General features: G+C 32.9%; 1 protein-coding gene across 6 annotated transcripts in view; it reads right to left on the bottom strand.

Moving 5' to 3' along the window:
* Window positions 1–25,632, bottom strand: part of Sanbr (SANT and BTB domain regulator of CSR) — a 59,510-nt gene that overhangs the window by 13,484 nt on the left and 20,394 nt on the right. For 4 of the 6 annotated variants that reach the window (XM_071601609.1, XM_071601608.1, XM_027934441.2 and 1 more), the window contains 12 exons: window positions 24,828–25,014; window positions 23,899–23,992; window positions 21,264–21,502; window positions 17,298–17,356; window positions 15,508–15,668; window positions 12,147–12,233; window positions 11,943–12,053; window positions 8,161–8,284; window positions 3,953–4,105; window positions 2,443–2,588; window positions 1,574–1,673; window positions 844–876 (listed from right to left, as the gene is read on the bottom strand). In XM_071601609.1, the coding sequence (XP_071457710.1) occupies window positions 844–876; window positions 1,574–1,673; window positions 2,443–2,588; window positions 3,953–4,105; window positions 8,161–8,284; window positions 11,943–12,053; window positions 12,147–12,233; window positions 15,508–15,668; window positions 17,298–17,356; window positions 21,264–21,502; window positions 23,899–23,992; window positions 24,828–25,014 (1,494 nt within the window). Of the gene's footprint in view, window positions 1–843; window positions 877–1,573; window positions 1,674–2,442; window positions 2,589–3,952; window positions 4,106–8,160; window positions 8,285–11,942; window positions 12,054–12,146; window positions 12,234–15,507; window positions 15,669–17,297; window positions 17,357–21,263; window positions 21,503–23,898; window positions 23,993–24,827; window positions 25,015–25,632 lie in introns of those variants that run through there. The other 2 variants (XM_071601612.1, XM_071601611.1) reach the window with 2 other exon arrangements.

The following is a 25,632-nucleotide window of genomic DNA, read 5'->3' as shown; positions in this document are numbered from 1 at the left end:
TGGTGATGTAGCTCAGTGGTAGAACACTTGCCAAGCAGAGTGAGTTTACAAGTTTGATCCCCAGCACTGAGAATTTCTATATTCTGGATTGCATTACATCTAATATTTTTAAAAAACATTTTTTAAAGATGTTGATGGAACTTTATTTTATTCATTTATTTATATGTGGTGCTGAGAATCAAATCCAGTGCCTCACACATGCTAGGCAAGTGTTCCACCACTGAGCTACAACCCCAGCACCTACATCTAATATTTTAAAATTTATTTCCTTCACAGAATCTAGAAAAGTGATAGACCGATAATCAGTATTTGTTGAACTTTTGTCACTCAACATGTTACTTGATGTTAAGATTAAATTAAAACACAAAGGCTGGCATTAAAGTTGTTAAACAAGTACATGTGTACACTCTCTCAATGAATGTGGTCTTTATTACTTAAACTTTTCTGTACCTATTAGTCCTATTGTTTGCTATCCCTAACCCAAATTTCTATCCTATTTTTATAAATACTGAGTAAGCAGATTAAAAAAAGAACTAATTAAACAATCAAATAATGAGACCTTAGTAGATTTTTTATTTGTTTAATGTTCTATATGTGATTTAAAGTGACTTTAAAAAGTCTTCTAACAAGATCGATGGCTTATGCAATCAGATAATGGAGATGATATGTCCCTCTTAAACAATCTAACAACATTTTTAGTATGTGCAAAATTGAAGAAGTTGAAAAAGTAGATATACATTTCACTAAAACTTACAAAGTAAGTCACTGACAATATTCTATTAAATTAAACTTTAATTCAGGAAGAAAGAGAGCCATAAAAGCTGAATATAATTGCTTACTTACCAGTTGCAGAGTCCAGTTTTTTAGGGACAAGAACTGTAAAAAGAGGAGGAAGAGATTACTAAATCTGTACCCACTCACATTGCACCTCCTTATTTTCACATGGATATTACAGAAGAGTTAAAACAAGTTCCTTTCCCAGTTGAAACAACTTAAAATTCAGGTTGAAACTGATATTTTAAGTTAATATATCTGTCTTTTAAATCTTCTGTTAAGAGAAGAATGTGAATGTTTAAAAAAAGCAAAAAGGGCTGGGCATGTAGTTCAGTGGTAGAGTGCTTGCCTAACACACAACAGAGTCTTGGTTTAATTCCCAGAACTACAGGAAAAACAAAAAAGAAAAAGAAAAAAACTGACACTTTTCCAGCTTCATTTCCAAATGATAAGTAAGTCACATGTAAAGATAACATACTTTTTGTTATTTTTGAACAATTTTAAAAAATTGAATGTATTTGAAAAACTAAATATATTTCTGATTTAATAAAAAATTTCATACCAAATGTTATAGAAATAGAGGAGACAAAATATTCATTCATACTATCTTCATTTCTTGGTAGTTCTTAGTTCTTTGAGGGCAAGGAACATATCCTAGCACTCTTATAATCATATCAACTCAGCATAATACCTTGTTATGATTAGATAGTTCAATTTCAACTTAAACTGACTAAGTTCCTGTCAAACATGAAACATCATCAATTGCTCATATGGAGAATAAGTAAAATTAGTTACTCACAGCATTGAGCTCTCCAGTTTTGGGGCCCCATGGTGTATGTGGCTCCAGTAAAACATCACATTCTAGACCCTTTTCATCAGAGGAGCCAACTGCAGGATCACTTGAAAGAAAACACATTTTTGTGAATTGTGAAAATTCTTAAAAATTTAAATGAGAATATCTTTTAACTGCAAATATTTTATTGTCAATTCTAAGAAAAATGGTTTGGATTAAATTTTCACACCACAAAAAAGAAAGGAATACAGTTCCTGAATATAAGGATGCCATTTCAACATTTTCATTTCTTAATTCATCTAGCAATTCCCCTTTATGGAAAGATGACCTCAACCATCAAAACTTTTCCTAGCTGTATCAATTAAGCAATTAAAAAGGGCTTGGGCTAGGGGTATAGCTTGGAGGTAGAGTATTTGCCTAGTACCTATGAAGGTCTAAGATTCATCCCTAGTAACAACAAAAAAATGGGAGAGGAAGTGGAGGAGGAAGAGGAGGAGGGAGAGAAGGGGAAGGAATAATGAGGAGGTGAAGTAGGAATGCTCAAGCAAATGTGGAAAAAAATTAAAAATCCTCAAAAAATTGGATTTAGAATCCCAACTTTTTTAATCACCAAGAACTCTTCATTAGTTTTTTTTTTCTCTTGGATCTCAGATATTTTTAAGTATTTTGCCTACCAAATAAATATCTGCTTACACTTATTGTAAGCTAACATAATTTCAGCTAAACTATCTGAAACAATGAAAACTACTTAAGGACTGACATTATTGATTTGGGAAAGCACTAGATATCAGGGAATTCTGAAATGGGAACCTTCACTGAATTCCCCCACTGAATAAGGCTGTAATTCAGTGTTGTTGGATTTTTTTCCTCCTCACCTAACCAAATCTTTAGAAAAAGGCACAACAATGACATCTTTGTGCTTATTTAGATCATCCAGTATTCTAGTAGTTGGAACGGACAGCAAATCTCCACCTTCACCTTGATCATGAAGCATAACCATGTGGTCCTTCACTTTACAGCCCTGTCATGTAAGAGATACTAAATTAGAGGGGTTGATTCATTAATAAAAACATTTTTTTAAAGATCACTGTTCTTATTCTTCTTTGCTTAGTCAAATCATATTTAAAAACATTTCTTGAAAAAAAAACAGTAAAAAGATTGAAACATAAGTGTACAGTTTCACAAATACCCAAGAATATCCATTTAACCACCACCCACCTTAAAAAAAGGAAAACACAAATGCACATATGCACCTGTGCACATGCACACGCATACACACTCCAGGAATCAAACACCCATGGGTCCATTCCTGATCATTTAACTGCTTCCCTTCTCCCAAAAGATAATTTCTATCCTCTATCCCAATTGTATGGTACATTCCCAAGCCCTTTTTTAAAATTTTGAGACAGTGTCTTGCTAAATTGCCAAGGCTTGTGATTCTCTTGCTTCAGCCTCTTAAATTGCTGGATTACAAGTATGTATGCCTGGCATATTGTCTTTTTTTTGGGTACTGATTTGTAGGATTCATATCTATAAGGTGAGTTTGGGGAACATTTACATCTTTATAATGTTGAGTGTTCCAATTTATGAACATGGTATAACTATCCGTTTTTAAAGTCTCCTTATTTTCTCTCATTAAATAATGGTTTGTTTTCTGCATAGAGTTCTTGCATATATTTTGTTAGGAATAAATCTAGGTACTCACTTCTCAACCCATACCTATATATAGGGAGTGGTTCATCTTTGGTGCTTTATAAATATTTTTTTGTATGGATGATGGTGATGAAAAACTTTAAGTTACTTTCACCCACTCATGAAATTTAATTATATAACATTTCAATAGTGTTGCGATCACAGAATATAATCTATACTAGTATACACATACAGCACCAAGATATATGTGCAAGGATGTTCATTACAACACTTGTAATACCATCAATGTGGAAACAACATAAATGTTCATCAACAGGATAATGGTTAAAGAAATTGTGATATATGCATAGTTTGGACTATCACACAGCAGTTAAATGAACTGTCATAGAGAGATAACCTAGGTATGTTGTTGAGTGGAAAAGTGCAAGTTTCAGAATAATAAGAGTAGTATAATTCCATATCTGAAACAAAACAATACAAATCATTTGTGCCTAAAATGTATTTAAAGTTCCAAAAGGAAACTATTAAACATAGTTACCTATAAGGAAATGGAGACTAAGAGAATGGTGTTAAGAGGGACTTTATTTCTTCTAGTACTTATTTATGTACTGTTAAAAAACTTTTCTACATGAATATATTACTTTTATACTTTAAAAACAATATGAGGAGAAAGGGTTTACATAAAAGTGTTAGGGAGTGTGTTACTATAAAAGCGCAACATTCAAAATTTACCTTTGTAAGCTGAGTGGGATCAAATCGAAGAACCTTTTGATTGCAGCAGGGATAAATTCCAGTGCCAACAGTGCTCAGTGAGTTTGCTGCAGTAGAATAAACTACTGTTTCTGAGTGGTACTGACAATGTGAAAGTTCAATACAGAGAAAAGCCTGAGAAAAAGAAATATATAAAATCAATGATTATTCCCACAATGAAATTATACATCTCAGGGGTTGGGGTTGTGGCTCAGTGGTGGAGCGCTTGCCTGGCATGTGTGAGGCACTGGGTTCAATCCTCAGCATCACATAAAAATAAATAAATAAAATAAAGGTCCATCAACAACTAAAAAAATATTTTTAAAAATTATACATTTCAAAAATACTATACTGAAAAACATGTGTTGTGTGTCTCACTTATATGAAATGTACCAGAAAGGCAGATTTATAGATAATCAAAGTAGATTAATAATTGTCACAGGGAGTGGAAGCAAATGGGCAAATGGGACCTTTCTGGGTGATGAAAATGTACTATAATCAGTTTGTGGTGATTATTGTATAACTGTAAATTTACCAAAAATTACGTACTTGTGATGAGTGAATTTTACAGCATGTAGTGTACCTCAATAAAGTTATGAAAAAGAAAAACCACTTTATTCAAAATTCTAATGAATTAAACTGATATTTACTCAGAAAATTTCCAATGAAACATGCAATAAAAATTTGCCTTACTTTATTATTCCTTGACATATATACACATATATATTTCTTGGTGGTATGGGAATTGAACCCAGGGGTGCTTTACCACACCCTAAGGAAATGGAGACTAGGAGAATGGTGTTAAGAAGGACTTCTATTTCTTTTTATACTTATTTATGTACTGTTAGAAAACTAACAGAAAACTGGAATTTTATTATTTTGAGACAGGCTCTTGCTAAATTTCTGATGCTGTCCTTGAACTTGTGATCTTCCTGCCTCAGCCTCCTGAGTCTCTGGGATTACATATGTGCACCACTGTGCCTGGCTCCTTGATAATTTTTTCTGTGACATATTTTTGAGGTAAATATTTATCATCAGTATTAATAAAAATTGTCCTTTTGAGTTATTAGAGAAAAGACCTTATCAAGGTTTAATTATAGATTAAATAATCAGATTTCAAATGTGTATATAAATTGGCAAAAATTCAAAGACAAAAACAAAATTAGCTGGGCAGAGTGGCTCACACCTGTAATCCCAGCAGTTAGGGCTGAGGCAGGAAGATCACAAGTTCAAGACCAGCCTCAGCAACTTAGTGAGGTCCAAGCAACTTAGCGAGACCCTGTCTCAAAAATTTAAAAAATTAAAAAGGGCTGGAGGGACTGGGGCTGTAGCTCAGTGGCAGAGTGCTTGCCTAGCATGTGTTATGCACTGGGTTCAATCCTTAGCACCACATAAAAATAAACAAATAAAATAAAGGCATTCTGTCCATCTATACCTACAAAAAATAGAAAAAAAAAAAGGGATGGGGATGTGTCTCAGTGGTTGAGAGCCCCTAGGTTCAATCCCCAGTACCAAAACAAAACAAAACAACAAACACAAAGCCCCCACCATCAACAAATTAACACACACCCCACAATAAATCAAACAAACCTGACAATATCAAATGTTAGTGAGATATAGAGAAATAAGAACTCTGACACATACCTAGTAGGAATGCAAAAAGGTTGAGGAACTTTAGAAAACTGCTAGGTAAATGGTAAATTTTATATTTACTATAGAATCCTATAATCTTACTTCTAGGAAATTAATCAAGAAAAGTAAAAACCTATATTCATAGGAAAACCTGTAAGGAAATGTTTATAGCAACTTTATTCATAATGTTCCTCATCTAGAATCACTACAAATGTCCTTCAGCTGGCAAATGGAATAACGTATTGTGCTATATTCATATAACGACTCTACCTGGCAATAAAAAGAAACAAACCAATACATGCAACAAGGGAAAAATTTCAATTCCATTTTGCTGAATGAAAGAAGTTATAGTTGAATAGTTAAATACTGTATGGTTTTATTTAGATGATATCCTGGAAATGGCAAAACTATAGACAGAAAACAGATCAGACTCCAGTTCAGAGTGACTGGAATCACTTCTTCCTGGGAAGAAGAAGTTAACTGAAAAAGGGCAAATGAAAGCTTTTTAGAGTGATGGAAGTATTCTGTGCTTTGATGGTAATGGCAGTAATATTACTATGTGTATTTACCAACCTCGATATGGATGGATTTTATTATACATAGAATATGATTCAGTAAATTTGATTTAAAAAATTGTGGGAAGGGCTAGGGATGTGGCTCAGTGGTAGAGCACTTGTCTAGCATTTGTGAAGCCCTGGGTTTGAACCCTAGCACTGTAAAAATAAAATAAAATCCTGGAAACATAGAGAGCTCATTAAGTGGGAACTTATATGTTTGGAAATCCCACTCTGATAGTTTTGATAAACTGATTTTCTTCCCTCTATTGAAAATTATTACCAAAGTGAAAGAGGAAGAACTTCTGGGGGGGGGGAAGACTTTAAAAATTCATAAGAAATTATATGTAGAAAACTTGGGACTGGGGTTGTGGCTCAGTGGTTGAGTGCCTGCCTAGCATGCATGAGGCACCTGGGTTCGATCCTCAGTACCACACAGAAATAAAATAAAGATATTGTGTCCACCTAAACTAAAAAAGAAATTATATGTAGAAAACTTGATTTATAATAAGATTAATTAGGGATTAACTTTTCTAAAGGCCTATTTTAAATTTTTTTTGTAGTTGTAGATGGACAGAATGCCTTTGTTTATTTTTATGTGGTGCTGAGGATCGAACCCAGTGCCTCACATGTGAGAGGCAAGCGCTCTGCCACTGAGCTATAGCCCCAGCCCCATTTCATCCTATAAAATTTTCTTTCAAAACAGCAAGATTTCTTGTAATTTTATTATAGTCTTCATTCATAAAAATGAACAGGGCTAGGGGCTGGGGTTGTGGCTCAGCAGTAAAAACACTCACCTAGCTTGTGCAAGGCCCTGGGTCTGAACCTCAGCACCACATATAAATAAATAAAATAAAGTTAAAAAAAAATGAACAGGGCTAGGGATATAGCTCAGTGGTATAGTGCTTGTCTAGCATGTCTGAGGTCCTGGGCTTGATTTCCAGTGCCATAAAAAAACAAAAACCCAAACCTTTTTGGGAACACAATTGTTTTAACAAAAACAATTATAATTAAAACACATAGTTGCACAAACACATCCCAATAGCACCCTATCCACAAAGTGCTTCTGAATTTCCACAGAAATTTACTGGCCAACATGGAAATATTTTGATTAAGAATAATTAGAGGAAGTAAGGATTTTTTTTTTTAACATTAAAACAATAAATTTGGTCACTCCCTCCCCACTGCCCCAATACTGGGGATTGAGCTCAGGGACATTCTACCACTGAGATACATCTCTACATCCCCAGATTTTTATTGAAATAGGGTCTTGGCTAAATTGCCAAGGATGGCTTCAAACATTTTTGATCTTCCTGCCTCAGTCTCTGAAATTATTGGGATGACAAGGATATTGGGCACTTAAAACCTGTTGCTTTTCTAAAATCCAGTCAGGAACTGATTATTTCTTTTTAAAAAAAATATTTATTTTTTTAGTTTTAGGTGGACACAATATCTTTATTTTTTATTCTTATGTGGTATTGAGGATCGAACCCAGCGTCCCATGCATGCCAGGCAAGCGCACTACTGCTTGAGCCACATCCCCAGCCCAGAAACTGATTATTTCATCAATAAAAATAAAACAGAGGGGGAAAAATGGCAAGAGAAATGAAGCCAGATACAAGCAATGTTTAATGGCACCACTGCTTTTGCCACTAGTTTTTTTTTTGTTTGTTTTTTGTTTTAAACTGGGATTGAACCCAGGGGTACTTTACCACTGAGCTACATTCCCAGCTCCTTTTATTTATTTTGAGACAGGGTCTCACCAACTTGCTTAGGGCCCTACTCAATTGCTGAGGTTGGCCTTGAATTTGTGATCATCTTGTTTCAGCCTCCCAAGTTGCTGGGATTAAAGGCATGTGCCACCGCACCCAGCAGCCACTATTTCTTTAAAAGAAATGTTGGATATTGTCCAAACACATCCAAACTTAACAAATTAAACACAAGATATCAAAAGAGACTTGCCCTTAACATTTGCAGAGCAGGATTTTTAAAAAAATAACTCACCTGATAACATCTTGAACAAGTCAGCCAGTTGACTGTTCCCCACAATCGCCAATACACATCTCTCCAAGATTTTAGTTCTTCAAAAAGGGTATTCAAATACTCATGAACATCCCAAGTCTTATCTCTGGAGAAAGAGCCTCAGTTGTTATATATTATTATAAGGCAACCCCATAACCAATTTGTTCTAAATAAATATTTTTAGATTTGTAGCTTGTTTCCAGAATACTCCTCAGGTATGATATGGACTACATTGATAGGTAGATAAAATTTCACTTGGAAGTTTGATTATTCTGTGGACAACAGAAGATAGTATGAAAGGTTGAATGTCAAATTGTTTTGCTAAGCTAGAAGAAGTATTATTAATTAAGTAGTATAAACAGGCCAAACTTGGGACTTAGGCATATGTTGTTAAAGAAACCTTTATTCTAACTGCATTTGTTCAAAGAAATGTTATTAATAACTCATGATTCAAAAAAACTATGTCATTTGTTATATATATTTGCAGTAAAATGAATGGAACTTGAGAACATTATGATAAGTAAAATAAGCCAAACTCAGAAAGCTGAGGGTCATATGTTTTCTGTTACATGTGGAAGTTATATGGAAAAGGGCAAAAAAAGGGGAAGGGGATGTCATGAAAATAGAAGGGAGATCTGATAGACCAGAGGAAGGGAGGACAGGAGGGAAAGGAAGACACTGGGGAACAAAATTCATCAAATTATATTGTTCTATTGTGTGCATGTATGAATATATAACAGTTAAATCTACAGGTATGTATAATTACAATGTATCAATAAAAATAAAAGGCCATATTAATGTGTTGGTTCTTTACATTATTTTCAAACAGCATTTTCTTATAATTGAGGAATATAGCTATATACAACTAGGTCTTATTAACATACATTTTAAAATTAAATATAGCAAAGGCTTAAAACTCTATTTGCTATGGCCACATGTATCTCAAGTTCTTTTTAAGTCTTTATTCTAATTTAATTTTTGCTATTTTTTTTGCTAAGTTCAATAAATATCAAAATGCCATCATGTTATTACAGATTGAATAGGCACATTTGTTTTAAAAAGTTATTTAAAGACTATTTAAAAATAATTTTTTTGTAGTGTAGATTGACAGCATGCCTTTATTTTATTTGTGTATTTTTTTATGTAGTGTTGAGAATGGAACCCAATGCCTCCCACGTCTAAGGCAAGCTCTCTGCCACTGAGCTACAGCCCCAGCACCTAAAGACTATTTTTTAAAAATATTTTTAGTTGAGGATGGACACAATGCCTTTATTTTTCATCTATTTTTATGGTGCTGAGGATTGAACCCAGAGCCTCACCCATGTGAGGCAAGCACTCTACCACTGAGCTATGACCCCAGCCCCTTAAAGACTCTATTTTTAAAATGTATACATGGCCAAGTGTGGTGTTCCATCCCTGTAATACCAGAAACTCAGGAGGCTGAGACAGAAGGATTACAAGTTCAAGGACAGTTCTAGCAATTTAGTGAGACCTTATCTCAAAATTTAAAAAATTAAAAGGGATAGGGTTATAGATTAGTAGTAGAATACCCCTGAGTTCAATAACAGTACTGAAATAAAATAAAATAAAATGTATCAACTTATAAATGTATCAACTACATGAAAATAATTTTCAAAAAGTGAATCAAATCTCAGATAAAAAAGTATAAAATTCCAGGTGCTTATGATAATAACTAGTGAAGATTCCCTGATTATTGTATTGAAAGAAAAGGAAACATTTTAAAGTTGACTGTGCTACTAATACTAAGGTTAAATTAAGTGTTGCCCAGTATTTCTGTTTTAATGTTTAAGATATACAATGTAATACAGTTTTTTTTTTTTAAATAAAAAGGCTATCCATTTTTTTTGGGGGGGGGCCGTACCAGGGTTTGAACTCAGGGGCACTCGACCACTGAGCCACATCCTCAGTCCTATTTCGTATTTTTATTTAGAGACAGGGTCTCACTGAGTTGCTTAGTACCTCGCTTTTGCTGAAGCTGCCTTTGAGCTTGTGATCCTTTCATCTCAGCCTCCCAAGCTGCTGGGATTACAGGTGTGTGCCACTCTGCCTGGCAGGACTTATATATATATTTTTAAGTTGTAGATGGACACAATACCTTTATTTTGTTTACTTATTCTTATGTGGTGCTGAGGATCGAACCCAGTACCTCACACATGCCAGGCATGCATTGGACCACTGAGCCACCACCCCAGCTCCAGGCTATACATTTTTAATACAGAAAAAGAACAAGCAAAAAGAAAATTAAAGTCATTCATAATACTATCATTCAAAGATAACACCACAGTTAATATTTTAGTGAACATGTTTGCAGTTTTATTTTCCCCTATTTTCAAAAATTTACCATTAATGACTTTCTATGCAAGTATATATATTTTTGCAACACTATTCTTTCTTTTTGGTACCAGGGATTTAACTCAGGGGCACTTGACCTCTGAGCCACATCCCCAGCTCTATTTTTGTATTTAATTTAGAGACAGAGTCTCACTGAGTTGCTTAGCACCTCACTTTTGCTGAGGCTGGCTTTGAGCTCACGATCCTCCTGTCTCTGCCTCCTGAACTGTTGAGATTACAGGCATGCACCACCATGCCCAGTTCTGCAACATTCTTAAAGTCTGCACATTAACAATTGACTAGAGGGGTTGGGAATGTAGCTTAGTGGTAGAGCAATTACCTAGATTGTGTAAGGCCCTGGGTTCCATCTTCAGCATAGAAAGAAGAAAAAAAAAAAAAACAGAAAAAAAGAAAGAATTGATATGTTTTATATACTACACTATAGTATGGTGTGTGTGTGTGTATATATATATATATATATATATATATATATATATATATATATATTTTTTTTTTTTTTTTTAATAATTTGGGTGTTTTTTTTTTTTTTTGGCTAGCTAAAATACTTCGTACACCAATAAGTGTTCTCATCAAATGCTTTCACAAAGCCAACATTAGATAAATTCCTAACAGCAGGATGTTGTCAAAGAATACATACATTGTGAAGTTTCTGCTTTTCCATGAGATTATAGCAAATTACAACCAACCCCCCTTCCAACTCAGAATGAAGAACTTGTGTTAAACTTAAAAAGGACAATAGGTATTATACATTAATGAAATATATATTAATAGAATACTGACCAATTATGAAGAATAAATAGATTATGGAAACTCTGATCTTAATTTTTCTCATTCACCAAAATTCACTTGAAGGCAAAATATAACACTTATACAGATAACTAAATCATTTTAATGGCATTGACCAGAATATCTTTCAAGATTAATATAATTTGGGGCTGGGATTGTGGCTCAGTGGCAGAGCGCTTGCCTTGCACATGTGAGGCACTGGGTTCGATCCTCAGCATCATATAAAAATGAATAAACAAAGATATTAAAAAAAGATTAATAAGTTTTTATCATTTTGAAGTTTGAAGACACTATATAATTTGCCCAGTAAATAAAATGTAGCTTTGGGCTGAGGATGTGGCTCAAGCAGTAGCTCACTCGCCTGGCATGCATGGGCACTGGGTTCGATCCTCAGCACTACATAAAAATAAAAGATGTTGTGTCCACCGAAAACTAAAAATAAAATAAAATAAAATGTAGTTTTTACAACAACTTTGTTTTGTTTTCTAAATCAAAGTTGTATCATATGCAGAAAAGACACTATCCTATTCCTTATGAAAGAAGTTATACTTTTATAAATATACTAGAAATTCACACAGAAAAGCTGCATTTTATCTTCACTGCACCTTATGTGAACATAGATAATATTTCCATGTCGATCGACATTAATTTTTCCAGGAACACAAGAAATTCTTCTTTCTGTTTCTTTTGTTAAAAGTTTCTTACACAAACAGCATCTATAACACAAAGAAGACAGAAAAATTATTTTTAAAAACAGTAAATTAAGAAATATGGCTGTATTATATATCATACTAAAGGAAAAACATTACCTATATAATGTTGCAGCATTACTCCGAGAATCTGGATTCAAGTACTCAGGATCAAACAGTCTCTCAATCTTCTTACAAAAAAGTTTACTATTAATAATAAATTACCAAAAATTAATTATCTATATTTACTTTATTAAAAATATTTTATAGTGAGAAAAATAAACACTGTTTTACACACACACACACACACACACATATATATAAAATAACATTAATAAGTTTCTAGAGCTGCTCTCTCTCTGGGAGTTTATAATACATTTTTGGTATTCTAAGTAAATAAACCTAACAATGACAACTGCCTGATCAAGAATCTATTTTCATCTGAAAATAAGACTGATGGTAAATATGTGCCTCTCCTTCTCTCCTTTGTTATTAGAATATTCAAAATTAAATATTTTGAGAATTTAACAATCCAAGTCTATCAATAACTAGGTATTTGATCCTTTTTTTTTTGGTACTGGGATTGAACTTAGGGGCAATCAACCACTGAGCCACATCCCCAGCCCTTTTTTTGTATTTTACTTAAAGACAGGGTCTCACTGAGTTGCTTAGTGCCTTACCATTGCTGAGGCTGGCTTTGAATTTGTGATTCTCCTGTCTCAGCCTCCAAGAGTCACTGGGACCATAGGTGTGTGCCATAGTGCCCAGGTAGGTATATGATCTTTAGCAACTTCCTTTTGCTGAACCTTTTTTTTCTTATCTATAAAATGTGGTTAATAATTCCAAATTCATAAGACTTTATAAAGATTAAATGAGGGGCTGGAATTGTGGCTCAGAGGTAGAGCGCTTGTCTATGACGTGCAAGGCCCTGGGTTCGATCCTCAGCACCACATAAAAATAAATAAATAAAGGTATTATGTCCAACTACTTCTAAAAAAAAAGATTAAATGATATAGTTTTTAAAGAGTTCTAGGTATAGTGTTAAGAATTAACTAAATGTTAATTACTTTATTATTATGTGTAACATAACTAAATTTGCAGTCTCCTAAGTGTGTCATGACTTGAAAGATATGCCCTGCCAGTCTCCATTTCCCTCATGTAATGCCTGCTGCTCTTAAAGACATATGGCCTTTAAGATTCTAATTCCATTTTAAAGTATTTAGCTCTTAGATAATTTTACTCTATATCATTCTCCTTAAGGACTGAATTCTTGGATAATCTTCTGCATTATCCATTTTTTCCTCTTTAATGGATCATCCTGATCAGCACATAAACATGATTCAGTACCCGCTCCTCTTTATTTTGTACTAAGGATCGAACCCAGTGGTGCTTTACACTTAGTTACATCATCCCCAGTCCTTTTTATTTTATTTTTTATTTGAGACAGGGTCTTGTTAAGTTGCTGAGGCTCTCACTAAGTTGTTGAGGCTGGCCCTGAACTTGTGATTCTCTTGCTTCAGCTTCCCAAGTAGCAGTGATTAAAGGCATGCATGCACACTATGACAAGTTCAGTATGTCCCTTCTTTAAAAATATTCTCTCTTCAGCCTACCTATTTATAATATCTGCTGCTGATTTTTTTTAGCAGCCATTCAGAGCAAAATATCTGCAAAATTTTTTTCTAAATCTAATTGGTCACATTTCTGTTTCTATCTTACTCTACCTCAAAGTAGCATTCCCACACATTTGGTCACTTAATTGGTACCTCCTTTTGAAACTTTCTTTCCTTCTGCCTTTCCTTCTATTTCACTGGTTCCTTCTCAGGTCTGTCACAGGCTACTTCTCCTCTGTTGAACCTCTAAATACTGAGTATTCTAATTAACACTCTATTGTTAACAATTAATAAGTAAAAACAGCATTTATAATAGCATCAAAAATTAAATAATTTGGAAATTTTAATTAAGAAGGGAAATTTCTCTACATCAAAGATAATAAGACATTACTGAATTAAGTTAAAGAAGACTCAATAGAGGGTTATATCATATTCATGGACCAAAAGGCTTAATATTAAGATGTTAAATTCTTCCCAATTCATCTACAGTTTCAATATTAATCCCCAAATTCTAGCAGATTTGTGCATATATGAAAAACACAAGCTAATTATAAAATTTATATAGCAATGCAAATGACTTAAAATAGCCAGACAGCAATCTAAAGAAAGGTAAAGCTGGAAAATACCAAAAATTATTATAAGGCTACTGTAATTAATTCAAGAGGACAGGCAGATCAATAGAACAAAATGTATAACTTATAAATGGACCTTATGAATAGTAACCTGATTTATAGTATAGGTGACACTGCAATTCAGTGAGGAAAAAAAGGTCTTTTCTGGTGGTCTGTCAACTAAATATCTAGTTGAGCAAAAATTGAACCTTGACCCCCATTTCATACCACACACAAAAAAAACTAATTCAGGACAAATAACGGAAAAAACAGGCTATCTTTACCACTTTCATGTAGGCAAAGAGTTCTTGAGCAGGGTACAAAAAACACTAATTGTGGTCTCTTGCTAGGAAATCTCATTCAGTTCTGTTATTTAAATCTCATATACTCTTAAATTTCTATTTTAAGCCCTAAACTCTGACCTAAAATATAGACTAATGAATTCAATATCCACCTGTATGCCATCTGAATGTTCAAGAAGTATATTAAACAGCCTCAAAATCCAAATCTAACTCTTGATTTCTCTTACCCCAATCTTTCCTTTCTCCATTAATGGCACTACTATCCATGTAGTTGCTCAAGGTAAAACCTATTAATTATCCTGGAAATCTCTCTTTCTTCCCACATCATCCAATTCACAAATATGTCAAATCTTTCTAATAACATACACTGAACCAATCTACTTCTTTCTAGTTTCATTGCTTCTACCCTAGTCAAATTCTTTCATTTTTTCGCCAGACTACTGCACTAACCTTCTAATGGGACTCCTGTTTTTTTTTTTTTTGGTATGTGTGTGTCTGTGTGTGTGTGGTGCTGGGGATTGAACCCAGGGCCTTGCGCATGCAAGGCAGGCATTCTACTGCTTCTTATATCCCTAAAGTCTATCTCCATATAGCAACCAGAATGATCCCTTAAGACAAATTAGATCATGTCATTCCCTTACTTCTATTCATACCTAGAACAAGGCATATCTTCCTTGCTATGACCTCAACAGCTCTTAAATAATATGGCTACTGCAGATCTCATCTCATACCACTTTCCCCTTTTATACTAGAGCCTGTCTTAAAAATTTTAACATAATTCAATACAACCATATGTTTATATGTTCATTATACAAAATAATTACTAATTTTTTAAATTATAAGCCACTGGCTCTTAAAACAAAAATATATTTTAAAATATATTCTAAAAATAGAATTTCACCAAAATTAAACAGACTATTTCATTTAATAGGAATATTAGATTTAAAATTAAATTTACCTTCTAAACTTATCTTTTTTGTCTTTTAAATCATCAACTTCATCATGTGTGAACAGATCAGCTATACGTGTAAGAAGATTTGCATTAATACAGTTCATGTTGCATGGGGTAGCTACTATGGCATTCATGTTTTTGTGGCAATATTGAATACACTGTTCAACCTAAAAAACACAGAATAGAACAAATGATAATGTCATACCTTTCAAACATAAAATTCATCAAAAGCCTAATCCATGTATTGCTATTTACTAACTGGGTTTAACTATTTGGTTTAATCTACCCTTGCAATGTGGTCCAGCAGGTTTAATTTGTAAATACACAGACAAACCTAGCAAAATTATTTTCAACCTTTTCTATTTCAAACAATAATGTACCTTTTATGGTTGTGGCAGGTATGGTATAAACCTTAATTCTGTACCTTTGAGTAAAATATATACAAGTGACTTCCTAGTTAAACTTCATTATAATTGTAAGCCTCCATTTATTGGGGTAGTAGAACCAAACCTTCAGTCACTTAAGGGCTTTCTTACTTGTGTTAGATTTGCTCTCTGACTTCCTTCCCCTCCTTACAACCTAAAGTGTATTCATTTACTTTAAAAGCAAAGAGAAGTAGTTACTTATTCTTTGAAATATTTTACCAATAGCATAAAAATTATATTTTAGGATTTTTATTTCAAAACTCAGTGTAAGGACTCTGTTAGTCTTCACTTTTTTTCTGGAGCTCTTCTCTGAAATAATACCAATTGGTTAAACAGGGAGAGGCTAAGAAGTAGAAAGAACACTATAACTAATAAAATCAGTAAAACTCCAAATAATCAATCAAACTTCTCTTCTGCCAACCATAGCAAAGGAGTATTCTGCCCTATATAGTTTTACCAGAAGCTAAAAGCAAATATTTATTTAAAAATTAACCACAAAATATCAACCACAAACATATAAAATTATTTGAAAGAAAAAGAAATGTATTAAACAAATATATTTAACATTAGAACTTGAAATATGTATGTACACATATAGTATTTTTATCTTTCACCAGCTACTCTTAAGCAATAGTCATGAGCTCCTGTGATACAGAAAATCACAGCACTTAATAGTCGGATATTGTTCTTCATTCACTTTTTTTTAAAAGTATATATTTATTTTTTTAGTTGTAGTTGGGAGAAATATCTTTATTTTATTTATTTTTATGTGGTGCTGAGGATTGAACCCAGGGCCTCACTCGTGCTAGGCGAGCGCTCTACCACTGAGCCACAACCCCAGCCCCTTCATTCACTTTCATAAATGAAAGACACATAAGCAAAACATGAAATTACTTCAATAGCAAAACAAATATATTCCAATTAAGCTTCATTTAATTTGGTGGTAGGGCAAACCCCTTTGGGGGTAAAGTTTCATCTAATAAAACAGTGAGCTACTTCTTGAGGATTAATTGCTTGCTTTATAAGCATAACACATAAAAACCTAGTTGTCTTAACCTTTCCCAACAGAACAAAGTATCTCCAAACGTGCAATTTATTCTAATGAAATTACACTCATGGGCTGAGATTGTGGCTCAGTGGTAGAGTGCTTGCCTAGCATGTGTGAGGCACTGGGTTCGATCCTCAGCACCACATATAAATTAATAAATAAATAAAGGTCCATCAATAGCTTAAAAAATTTTTTAAAAATTACACTCTTGAATTAACAACTATTTTAGTAAGAGGTCCTAAAATTTTCCAGACATTTGAAGAGATAGGGGTGAGGGGAAAGCCTCAAGGGAAGTTCTTGAAGTTTTTAAAATTAATACTTACTAATGAATCCATTTTCAAAAACTCGGAGGAAATAAGAATTGAAATGACATTTCCTGGCTCTAAAGAAAAAGAAAAGAAAAAAAATTAAAATTTCCTTTTGATTTGTATCTCGGTCTCCTCAAAATAGGCTCCTTCTCTCCTTAAAAGAAGATGTTACTTTAGTAAGAACAATTTAATATAACATTTCTTACGCTATAAGGCTTAAGTACATAAAATAAAGAAAATTCAATGTTAATACTTACAGTATACAGAAAATGCACAGTAATTTTTGTCCTGGAATTAGATTTGTATTAAGTACAAAGATTCTAACTAAAGATACGACATAAGCAAAAGTCAGAGTGAGAAAATATTTAAAATAATTAATGAGAGCATTTGGTATTTATGAAGTTATTTAAAAAAGAAGTTCAGTGCTGGTTGTAAATGAATATTTAATTTAAAAAATTCTGAAGCTGGGTATGGTGGTGCATGCCTGTAATCACAGTGGCTCAGGAGGCTGAGGCAGGAGGATCTTGAATTCAAAACCAGCCTCAGCAACAGTGAGACCCTGTCTCTAAATAAAATACAAAATAGGACTAGGGATGTGGCTCAGTGGTTAAGTGCTGAGTTCAATCCCAGGTACCCCCACTCCCACTCCCACCCCTACCCCTGCCAAAAAAAAAAAGAATTCTGAAAGCTAATAAAAAATGTACTACTCCAGAAATACTCAAGTTACTTCCTAGAGGCATACTAAATGAGCCTTCGGGCATACAGATAAGGAAATGGGGATGCTGCCTGACACAATTTCAATAAACCTGCCATCCCCCATGAAGTATATTTAAGAAGAAAAACTGATTTGCTACCATTCTAGTACTATAACAATCCTTCTAAATTCTTTTGTGCCAGAAAACATTCTTGTATTAGGCAATAACTAAAGTAAGCATTCCAATCTTTTCCTAAATAAGAAGTCTGGTTAATGGTTCTCAAATGGAAATGGTGAAAGGAGGAAGCAGCTGGTGAAAAAGCTCTTCAGGAAATTGTAATGTACACCATTCCAGTTAAGAACCAGTGGCTGGATTATTAGAGATTTAAGTACTTTTTAAGTATTAAGATGTAGTACTTTTCCTGATGATGATAATGAAAACTGCTTTTATAAAAGTTTACATTTGTAGCCACTTACTGAAAGTCAAAGATAACAGAGTGACTAGCTTTGCACTGTTTCTTTCACACATATGCTGGAACAAACAGCATTTTTTTTTTTTTTTTTTGGTACCAGGGATTGAACCCAGAGGGCCTTAACCACTGACCCACATCCCCAGCCCTCTTTAGTATTTTATTTAGAGACAGGGTCTTGCTGAGTTGCTCAGGATCTTGCTAAGTTACTGAGGCTGGCTGTGAACTTACAATTTTCCTGCCTCAGCCTCCCATCTGCTGGGATTACAAGTGTGCACCACCACGCCAGGCTCAAACAGCATTTTTTTCTCTACATATTTTTTTAAATTTCATACACATATACATAAATACATAGCTGAATAGTTTAGAATCTCTATACTCTGGCTGAAGGTTCTGATTTAGCAATCTTGTATTTTATACTGTCAGTATAGACTTATTTTCTAATAATGAAGTGGTAGAGCACTTGCCTAGCTATGTGTGAGGCACTGGGTTCGATTCTCAGCACTACATATAAATAAATACATAAAAGTTGATCAACAACTAAAAAAATATATAAAGAGCTTAAAAATGATACTGCTGTAAATAGCAACTCTAGTATACAGAAATACTTTATTAAATTGCAAGTGTGATTTCCTACACAAGTCTATGTGCCCATTAAAGATTGTTATTTTTGCTATCATTTAGGACATTGGGTCTCAAATTTTCTGTCTCAGAACCCCTTTATGATCTCAAAAACACAATACTAAATAAAGAGCTTCTGTTTATGTGGGTTATATTCATCAGTATTCCACATATTAGAAACTATGAAAACAGAAAATTTTAACAAATTTATTTTATTCACTTAAAAACAGCAGTACTATAAACCTATTACATGTTAACATATTTTTGTGAAAGATAACTATACTTTTCAAAATAAAAAAAGTAGTGAGATGAGCTTTACTGTTTGACATTTTTACAAATCTCTTCAATGTCTGACTTAATAGAAGATAGCTAGATTCTCATATATATTTCTTCATTCATTCTGTGGGTAACCTTCTTTGATGTCACACCAATATCTACTGGGTTAGTTGCAATGGAATCTGAAACCATATCAACGAATTTTTTCTGCTCTGTTAAACAATTTATCTAGGGCTGGGGATGTGGCTCAAGTGGTAGCGCGCTTGCCTGGCATGCGTGCGGCCCGAGTTTGATCCTCAGCTCCACATACAAACAAAGATGTTGTGTCTGCCGAGAACTAAAAAAGAAATAAATATTTTAAAAAATTCTCTCTCTCTCTCTTTCTTTAAAAAAAAAAATTTATCTAGTACTCTGACTGGATCATAAACCCATGAATGATTTTTTTAATACACTGTGTAGTAGACACCGGAAAATATTAGCTAACTGGTGAGACATTTCACTATATAATATGTATTTAAAAAAAATCACATTCATTAATATAACCACCAATCATATCTCATCAGAAATGTCTTTGAATATCGAGAAGCTGTCAGGCACACAGAAACAGATAAACTTTCCTAAATTCTAATTCGCAGCTTGAAAGTTTGGATTTTATCACTGACAACAAACACTTGTTTTCCTTTAAGCAATTAGCTAATTCTCAAGAAAATATCTGCCAAATACCTAAGTCTAAATAATCATGATTTCTGTCAGTTGCTTTTTCAATTAAAAATGGTTTTCTGCTTTTAAAAAGCAGTTGGTTTAGCTCACGACTGAATTGCACAAGTATTTTTCCTAAAGACAATCATCATACCCTGGGGTGCAGGAGAACACTTCCTTTTCTATCACACATTTTTTTTTTTTTTAAATAGCACTAGGGATTGAACCCAAGGCCTTGTGCAATGGAAGCACTCTACTACTGAACTACATCTTAAGTTCTTTTTATTTTTTGAGACAGGGTCTTGTTAAGTTGCCCAGGTTGGCCCCAAACTTGCAATCTCCTGCCTTAGCCTCCTGAGTAGTGGGGATTACAGGTGTGCCTCACTGTACCCAGCCACACAGAATATTAAAGAAGGTGTGTGTTAAGGGTTGAGATTTAACAAAATAAATAATTTTTATTGCTTCATCAAGAACATTCTTAAGTGAATCTACATTTTTTCTCCCCTGCCCCCCCCCCCCCGGCTTTTTTTGGTACCATTAATCGAACTCAGGAGCACTCAACCACTGAGCCACATCCCCAGTCCTTTTTTGTATTTTATTTAGAGACAGGATCTCACTGAGTTGTTTAGCACCCCGATTTTGCTGAGGCTGGCTTTGAACTTGCAATCCTCCTGCATCAGCCTTCAGAGCACTGGGATTACATGCGTGTGCCACCATACCCGGGCTTTTTTCCTTGCTCAACTATGAGTGTATGGTGTTAAAAACAATGACTACTACTACAGTTTCGTTCCTGTATCTTGATTTGGCATAAAGGTCCAACAGTTTTGCTCACCATTGCTTTTGCACCATTTGAGCAATCCTTTCTCTCTCTCTCTCTCTCACACACACACACACAAAAAAAAAAAAAAAAGATAAATAACACCTTGGTATTCTTATGTTTTGATCTTGTGGATCTTTTAAAAGGGTCTCCAGGACCCCAACTGTCCACAAATCATATATTAAGAACTGCTGACCTACAGACCTATTAATTTGCCAAGAATTTACTATAATTTAACTAAATTTCTAAAAAAAGATATGAGGTATCAATTTACCAAAAGGCTGCTATAATAAAAGCATAAATATTAATATTCAAACAATTTTCTACATTTCACTTTTGGCCTGAAAGAACTACCAGGTGACACACAAATTTCACTATAAAAATAAACAACAATTTTCTTTTACCTAAAGTGGGCATCTCACAATCTTTATTCTCCTTAGTGTTTCTTTTAACATATTTTATCAACCAGTTGAAAATATGAACGTCACAATGAACTGAAATGTCCACCTCTTCCCAGCGCTGGGCATCCATAGATAAATATTCAGCAAAGTACTTCATTTCTGATATCAAAAGATCTCGTGGGCAAATAAAATCTTCTTTCAAGTTTTTTCCTTCATCACATACATGGATCACCATGTTTGGCCTTCATAAAAAATGTTACACAGAAATGAAATTATTAGAATTTTAGAAGAGGATCCAAGAATATTGACATTTAGTGGAGGTATGAGAACAGGATTTTTTGAAGACTGTGACCACAAATTAGTTTTTTTAGTGTTTTGACATTCAGAATTTAAAAAAAATGTCTTGTTAACCTGGTTGTATCAGATTAAAACTAATTTTAGTAGGCTACTGATTTAATAAAACAAAAATATTGTTACTAAGGGACCAATAATTTTAAATTTTATTTCAAATTATATATTACATAACAAAGTTTATAAAAATCATACCAATTCCCAAAGAAAAATTAAGTAATATGTTTTAATTCTTGTGAGAAACTTAAAATAGTTCTTTTACATGGTTATGAGTGTGCTAGGGAAATAATAATTAAATATTAAAATTTTCATACTTTTGAAAAAGGAAAAGCAGCTAAAAGTATTCATTGAAGAATCAAATTACAAATTACCATGGCTTGCTTAGTTTTGTTTTTTTTAAATATATATATATTTTTAGTTGTAGATGGACACAATACCTTTATTTATTTATCTTTATGTGGTGCTGAAGATTGAACCCAGGGCCTCACACATGCTAGATGAGAACTCTACCACTGAGCTACAAACCCAGCCCCTTACTTAGTTATTTTTAACAGCAAGAAAGTGTACTTCTAGGCATTCATGAAATGTACATTAATAAATGTAGTTAAAAAGATTCTTAAGACTACAGTGTATTTACATATTTAAAATACTTTAATAAGTTCAGATAAAGCAACAGAAACTTAGCTTCAATAATTATATATATTTTGATTTTATTTTCTTTGAAAATCATATCACTTAAAAAAAAAAATCAGTGTGATCCAAATCTGCCTTCATGTCATTACAAAGAGAACAGAATAAATAGGAAGAAAGCACTGTACTACAATATGAACTTATTGTATTTAATTGAACTTCACAAAATTGGATAGAAAAAAATTACATTTTATGTAAAATTGGACCGGGCTATCAGAAAAAAGGATTATAATCAATGCTCTATCAGTTATAAGAATTAAAATAAATAGCTCTTCCAAAGAAATTATGGTCAAAATATAAATAGATAATACTATTATAATTAAACATAAAATTTCTGTGGCTTTTTGGACCACAATATAAAATATTAGATAATTCCAGTAAAAAAAAAAAAAAAAGTACCTGGGACTGGGGTTGTAGCTCAATGGTAGAGAGCTTGCCTAGCACTTGTGAGGCACTGGGTTTGATCCTCAGCACCACATAAAAATAAATAAAATAAAGGTATTGTGTCCATCTCCACTTAAAAAATATATTTAAAAAAAAAAGTACCTGGAAAATGTTTGTATCATACGAAGAAACTTATCAACTTAAAAAATCTATGTGAATAAACCAATAATCATGGAACTGTGTACTTTTAAGTTTTTTTTTTTTAATTGTGGTAAAATATACATACCATAAAATTCACCTTTTTAAAAAAAGTATTTATTTATTTATATTTTTACTTGTACTTGGACACAATACCTTTGTTTATTTATTTATTTTTATGTGGTGCTGAAGATCGAAACCAGGGCCTTGCATGCGCTAGGCGAGTGCTCTACCACTGAGACCAAATTCACCCCAGGCCCAAATTCACCATTTTACCCACTTTTAAGTGTATGGTTTCGTGGCACCAAGTACATCCACACTGTTGTGTTTATCATCACCACTACCCACTTCTAGAACTTCTTAAGAAAAGGTGAATTTAATGATATACGAATTATGTATTAATGAAGTTGTTATTAAAAATCTATCAAAACTAAAGATTCATGAAGGAACTCTCAAGGATGATAAAAATGTTCTGTATCTTGATTTAGGATAGTTATACGGTATACCTATTTGTCAAAACTCAAAGTAAACATTTAAAATACATGCATTTTACAACACTATAAAATATCAAAACTTGCAATAATTGAAAAACAGTCTAATACTAAATGTTTATATAATGAGTAATTATAGTCAAATAGTTCTAAAATAGAGTTAGTTTCTTTAAATAAAGTTGGACTACTAATGGCACAGACTGTTCTTTAGATATAAAAATTTAATTTCCAAAGTTTTACGTTAATAAATGTTATTTGTAATTTTACAAATATGAAAATAACTTTTTAAAAATGGCAAACTATAGTCTAATTTATAAATAACAGGAACAAGTCATATGTTTAGGTATTAAGCAATTGTTTACAACTCAACATGTAAACTAAGCTAATTTCAACTATTTTAGCAATTGTGTAATGTAAAATTTCTGAATTATGGTAACTGATGCATATTATCACTAATTGTATATTTTATAATTTAAAGTTGATATTAATATTAAATCTTATCTAGCAAATAACCAGCCTCCTACCCTTCAGATTCTTCAGTCTTTCCTCCACCATTACGAGTAGTACAATTTTCACTTTCTGAAGAACAATTCCTTGTGGAAGCTATACTATGTCTTCCTTAAATACAGAAACAGACACATACAAAAGAAAAGGGTGGGGGGTTAGCGTTTCTAGCTGAGAATGGATTTTTACTTACTGAATGGTAATACTGTAAATGCATGGTTTCCAAGGCTACTTAAAGATGGTATTTGTCAGGTGGCATTTTTCATTATATTAATATTTTTAAAGGCATATGGAAGAAATAGTACAAAAAGTGAAGCACAAAATTGCTAAAGTTACCATGAAGTTTTCAAAAAATACTGGTGTAATAATAATAAGTACAAATAGGGGTCAAATGTCTCAAAGCCAACAGCATAGTTTTCTCTTCCTGAAGCAAATTCTTATATCAATACTCTCTGACTACTGCTGCTGAGATCAACTCAGTACACTCTGAGAATTTCTGATATTAATTATTTCCAGGAAACATCTCTTCTATCTTACCACTGTATCATTTGAATCTCCTGTTAACCGCAGTAAAAAGTAGTTGTAAAAAAGATTATGTGAGAGACAAGCAAGATTCTCTCAGTAGGAAAAAAACAGAAGTAAAAAAATAGGTCAAATTTCTTTAAAATAAAGTAAAAGAATATTCATAGTGAATAATATATAATGTATGAAATAACTAGCCCAACCACTGTAGTAAAAAATTTTGATATAGTTAAGATTTTGTTTTGGAAATAGTGTTTGACTTATATAGCAACAATTAAGAAGTTCTTAAAACAGAGAGGACAATTATAATTATTAAAATACGAGAAAATACAAACACTAATAGATGTTTATATTAGCCTTTAAACAAAGAAAACTTGATTGGAACATAAAATTCTACAGAGTACTGTATTTTGTTTTAAAATCTTACCTGTCTTGGAAACTGCATCCTGACCAACTGGAGTCTCCTGAAAATCTCCCTGTGTGTCAAGAAGTGAGGTTTTGATATATGTAGCTAAAGTTTCAACAGGACTCTCTCCACCAGCCATTAAGGGATAATACTGGTTGTCAACAGGTGAGTTGCCACTGCTCTTCAATTCATCAAACCTTTTTGCACACTGTCATGATATAAAGGGAAATAAATGAAACTTAAAAAGATATTTTCTTGCCTACTATTTGAAGATATTTTCCTTTAATCATTTTTTGTGAGTATTGATCTATTGGTGACATCTACAACGTCTATATGTGTTTCAATAAACAAAGGCCTGTGACTTTTTTCTCTTTTAAAATTCAGGGTAGAATTCTTTTTAAATATGCATTAACCCAAAGGAAAAAAAATGTTTAAACTCATGTAGAAAAATGAAAACTGTCTTTATTTGCCATATTTCTTTTTGATATGCATATATTATCAGTTGAAAATATTAACTATTTAGTTAAATACTTGCCTTTTATTTTTAAACGAGTTTCCACTAGGAATAAGATCAAATTCTAACCTTTAATGGAAAGCAAATCAAAGAGTATCTGATTTGTGACACTAGATTTTCTTTATTAATATAATAGTCTTTGTTTTTTACCTACAGTAAGTTTTCTCTTGACTAAAACAATTTGTAGTAACACTTCTTCGCCACCTATTGGGCACAGTCTGCTCTAGGGTATTTTACTTAATGGATTAATTGTTCACGAAATCAGTTTAGAAGGTTCAGGTTAGTATTTTGGGAAAAAAAAATACAAGAGTA

This window comes from Marmota flaviventris, chromosome 14 (genome assembly GCF_047511675.1).
Source record: "Marmota flaviventris isolate mMarFla1 chromosome 14, mMarFla1.hap1, whole genome shotgun sequence".
In the NCBI taxonomy this organism is placed as follows: Eukaryota; Metazoa; Chordata; class Mammalia; order Rodentia; family Sciuridae; genus Marmota; species Marmota flaviventris.
The sequence above is the reverse complement of the archived record's forward strand: the minus strand, read 5'-3'. Positions and strand labels throughout refer to the sequence as shown.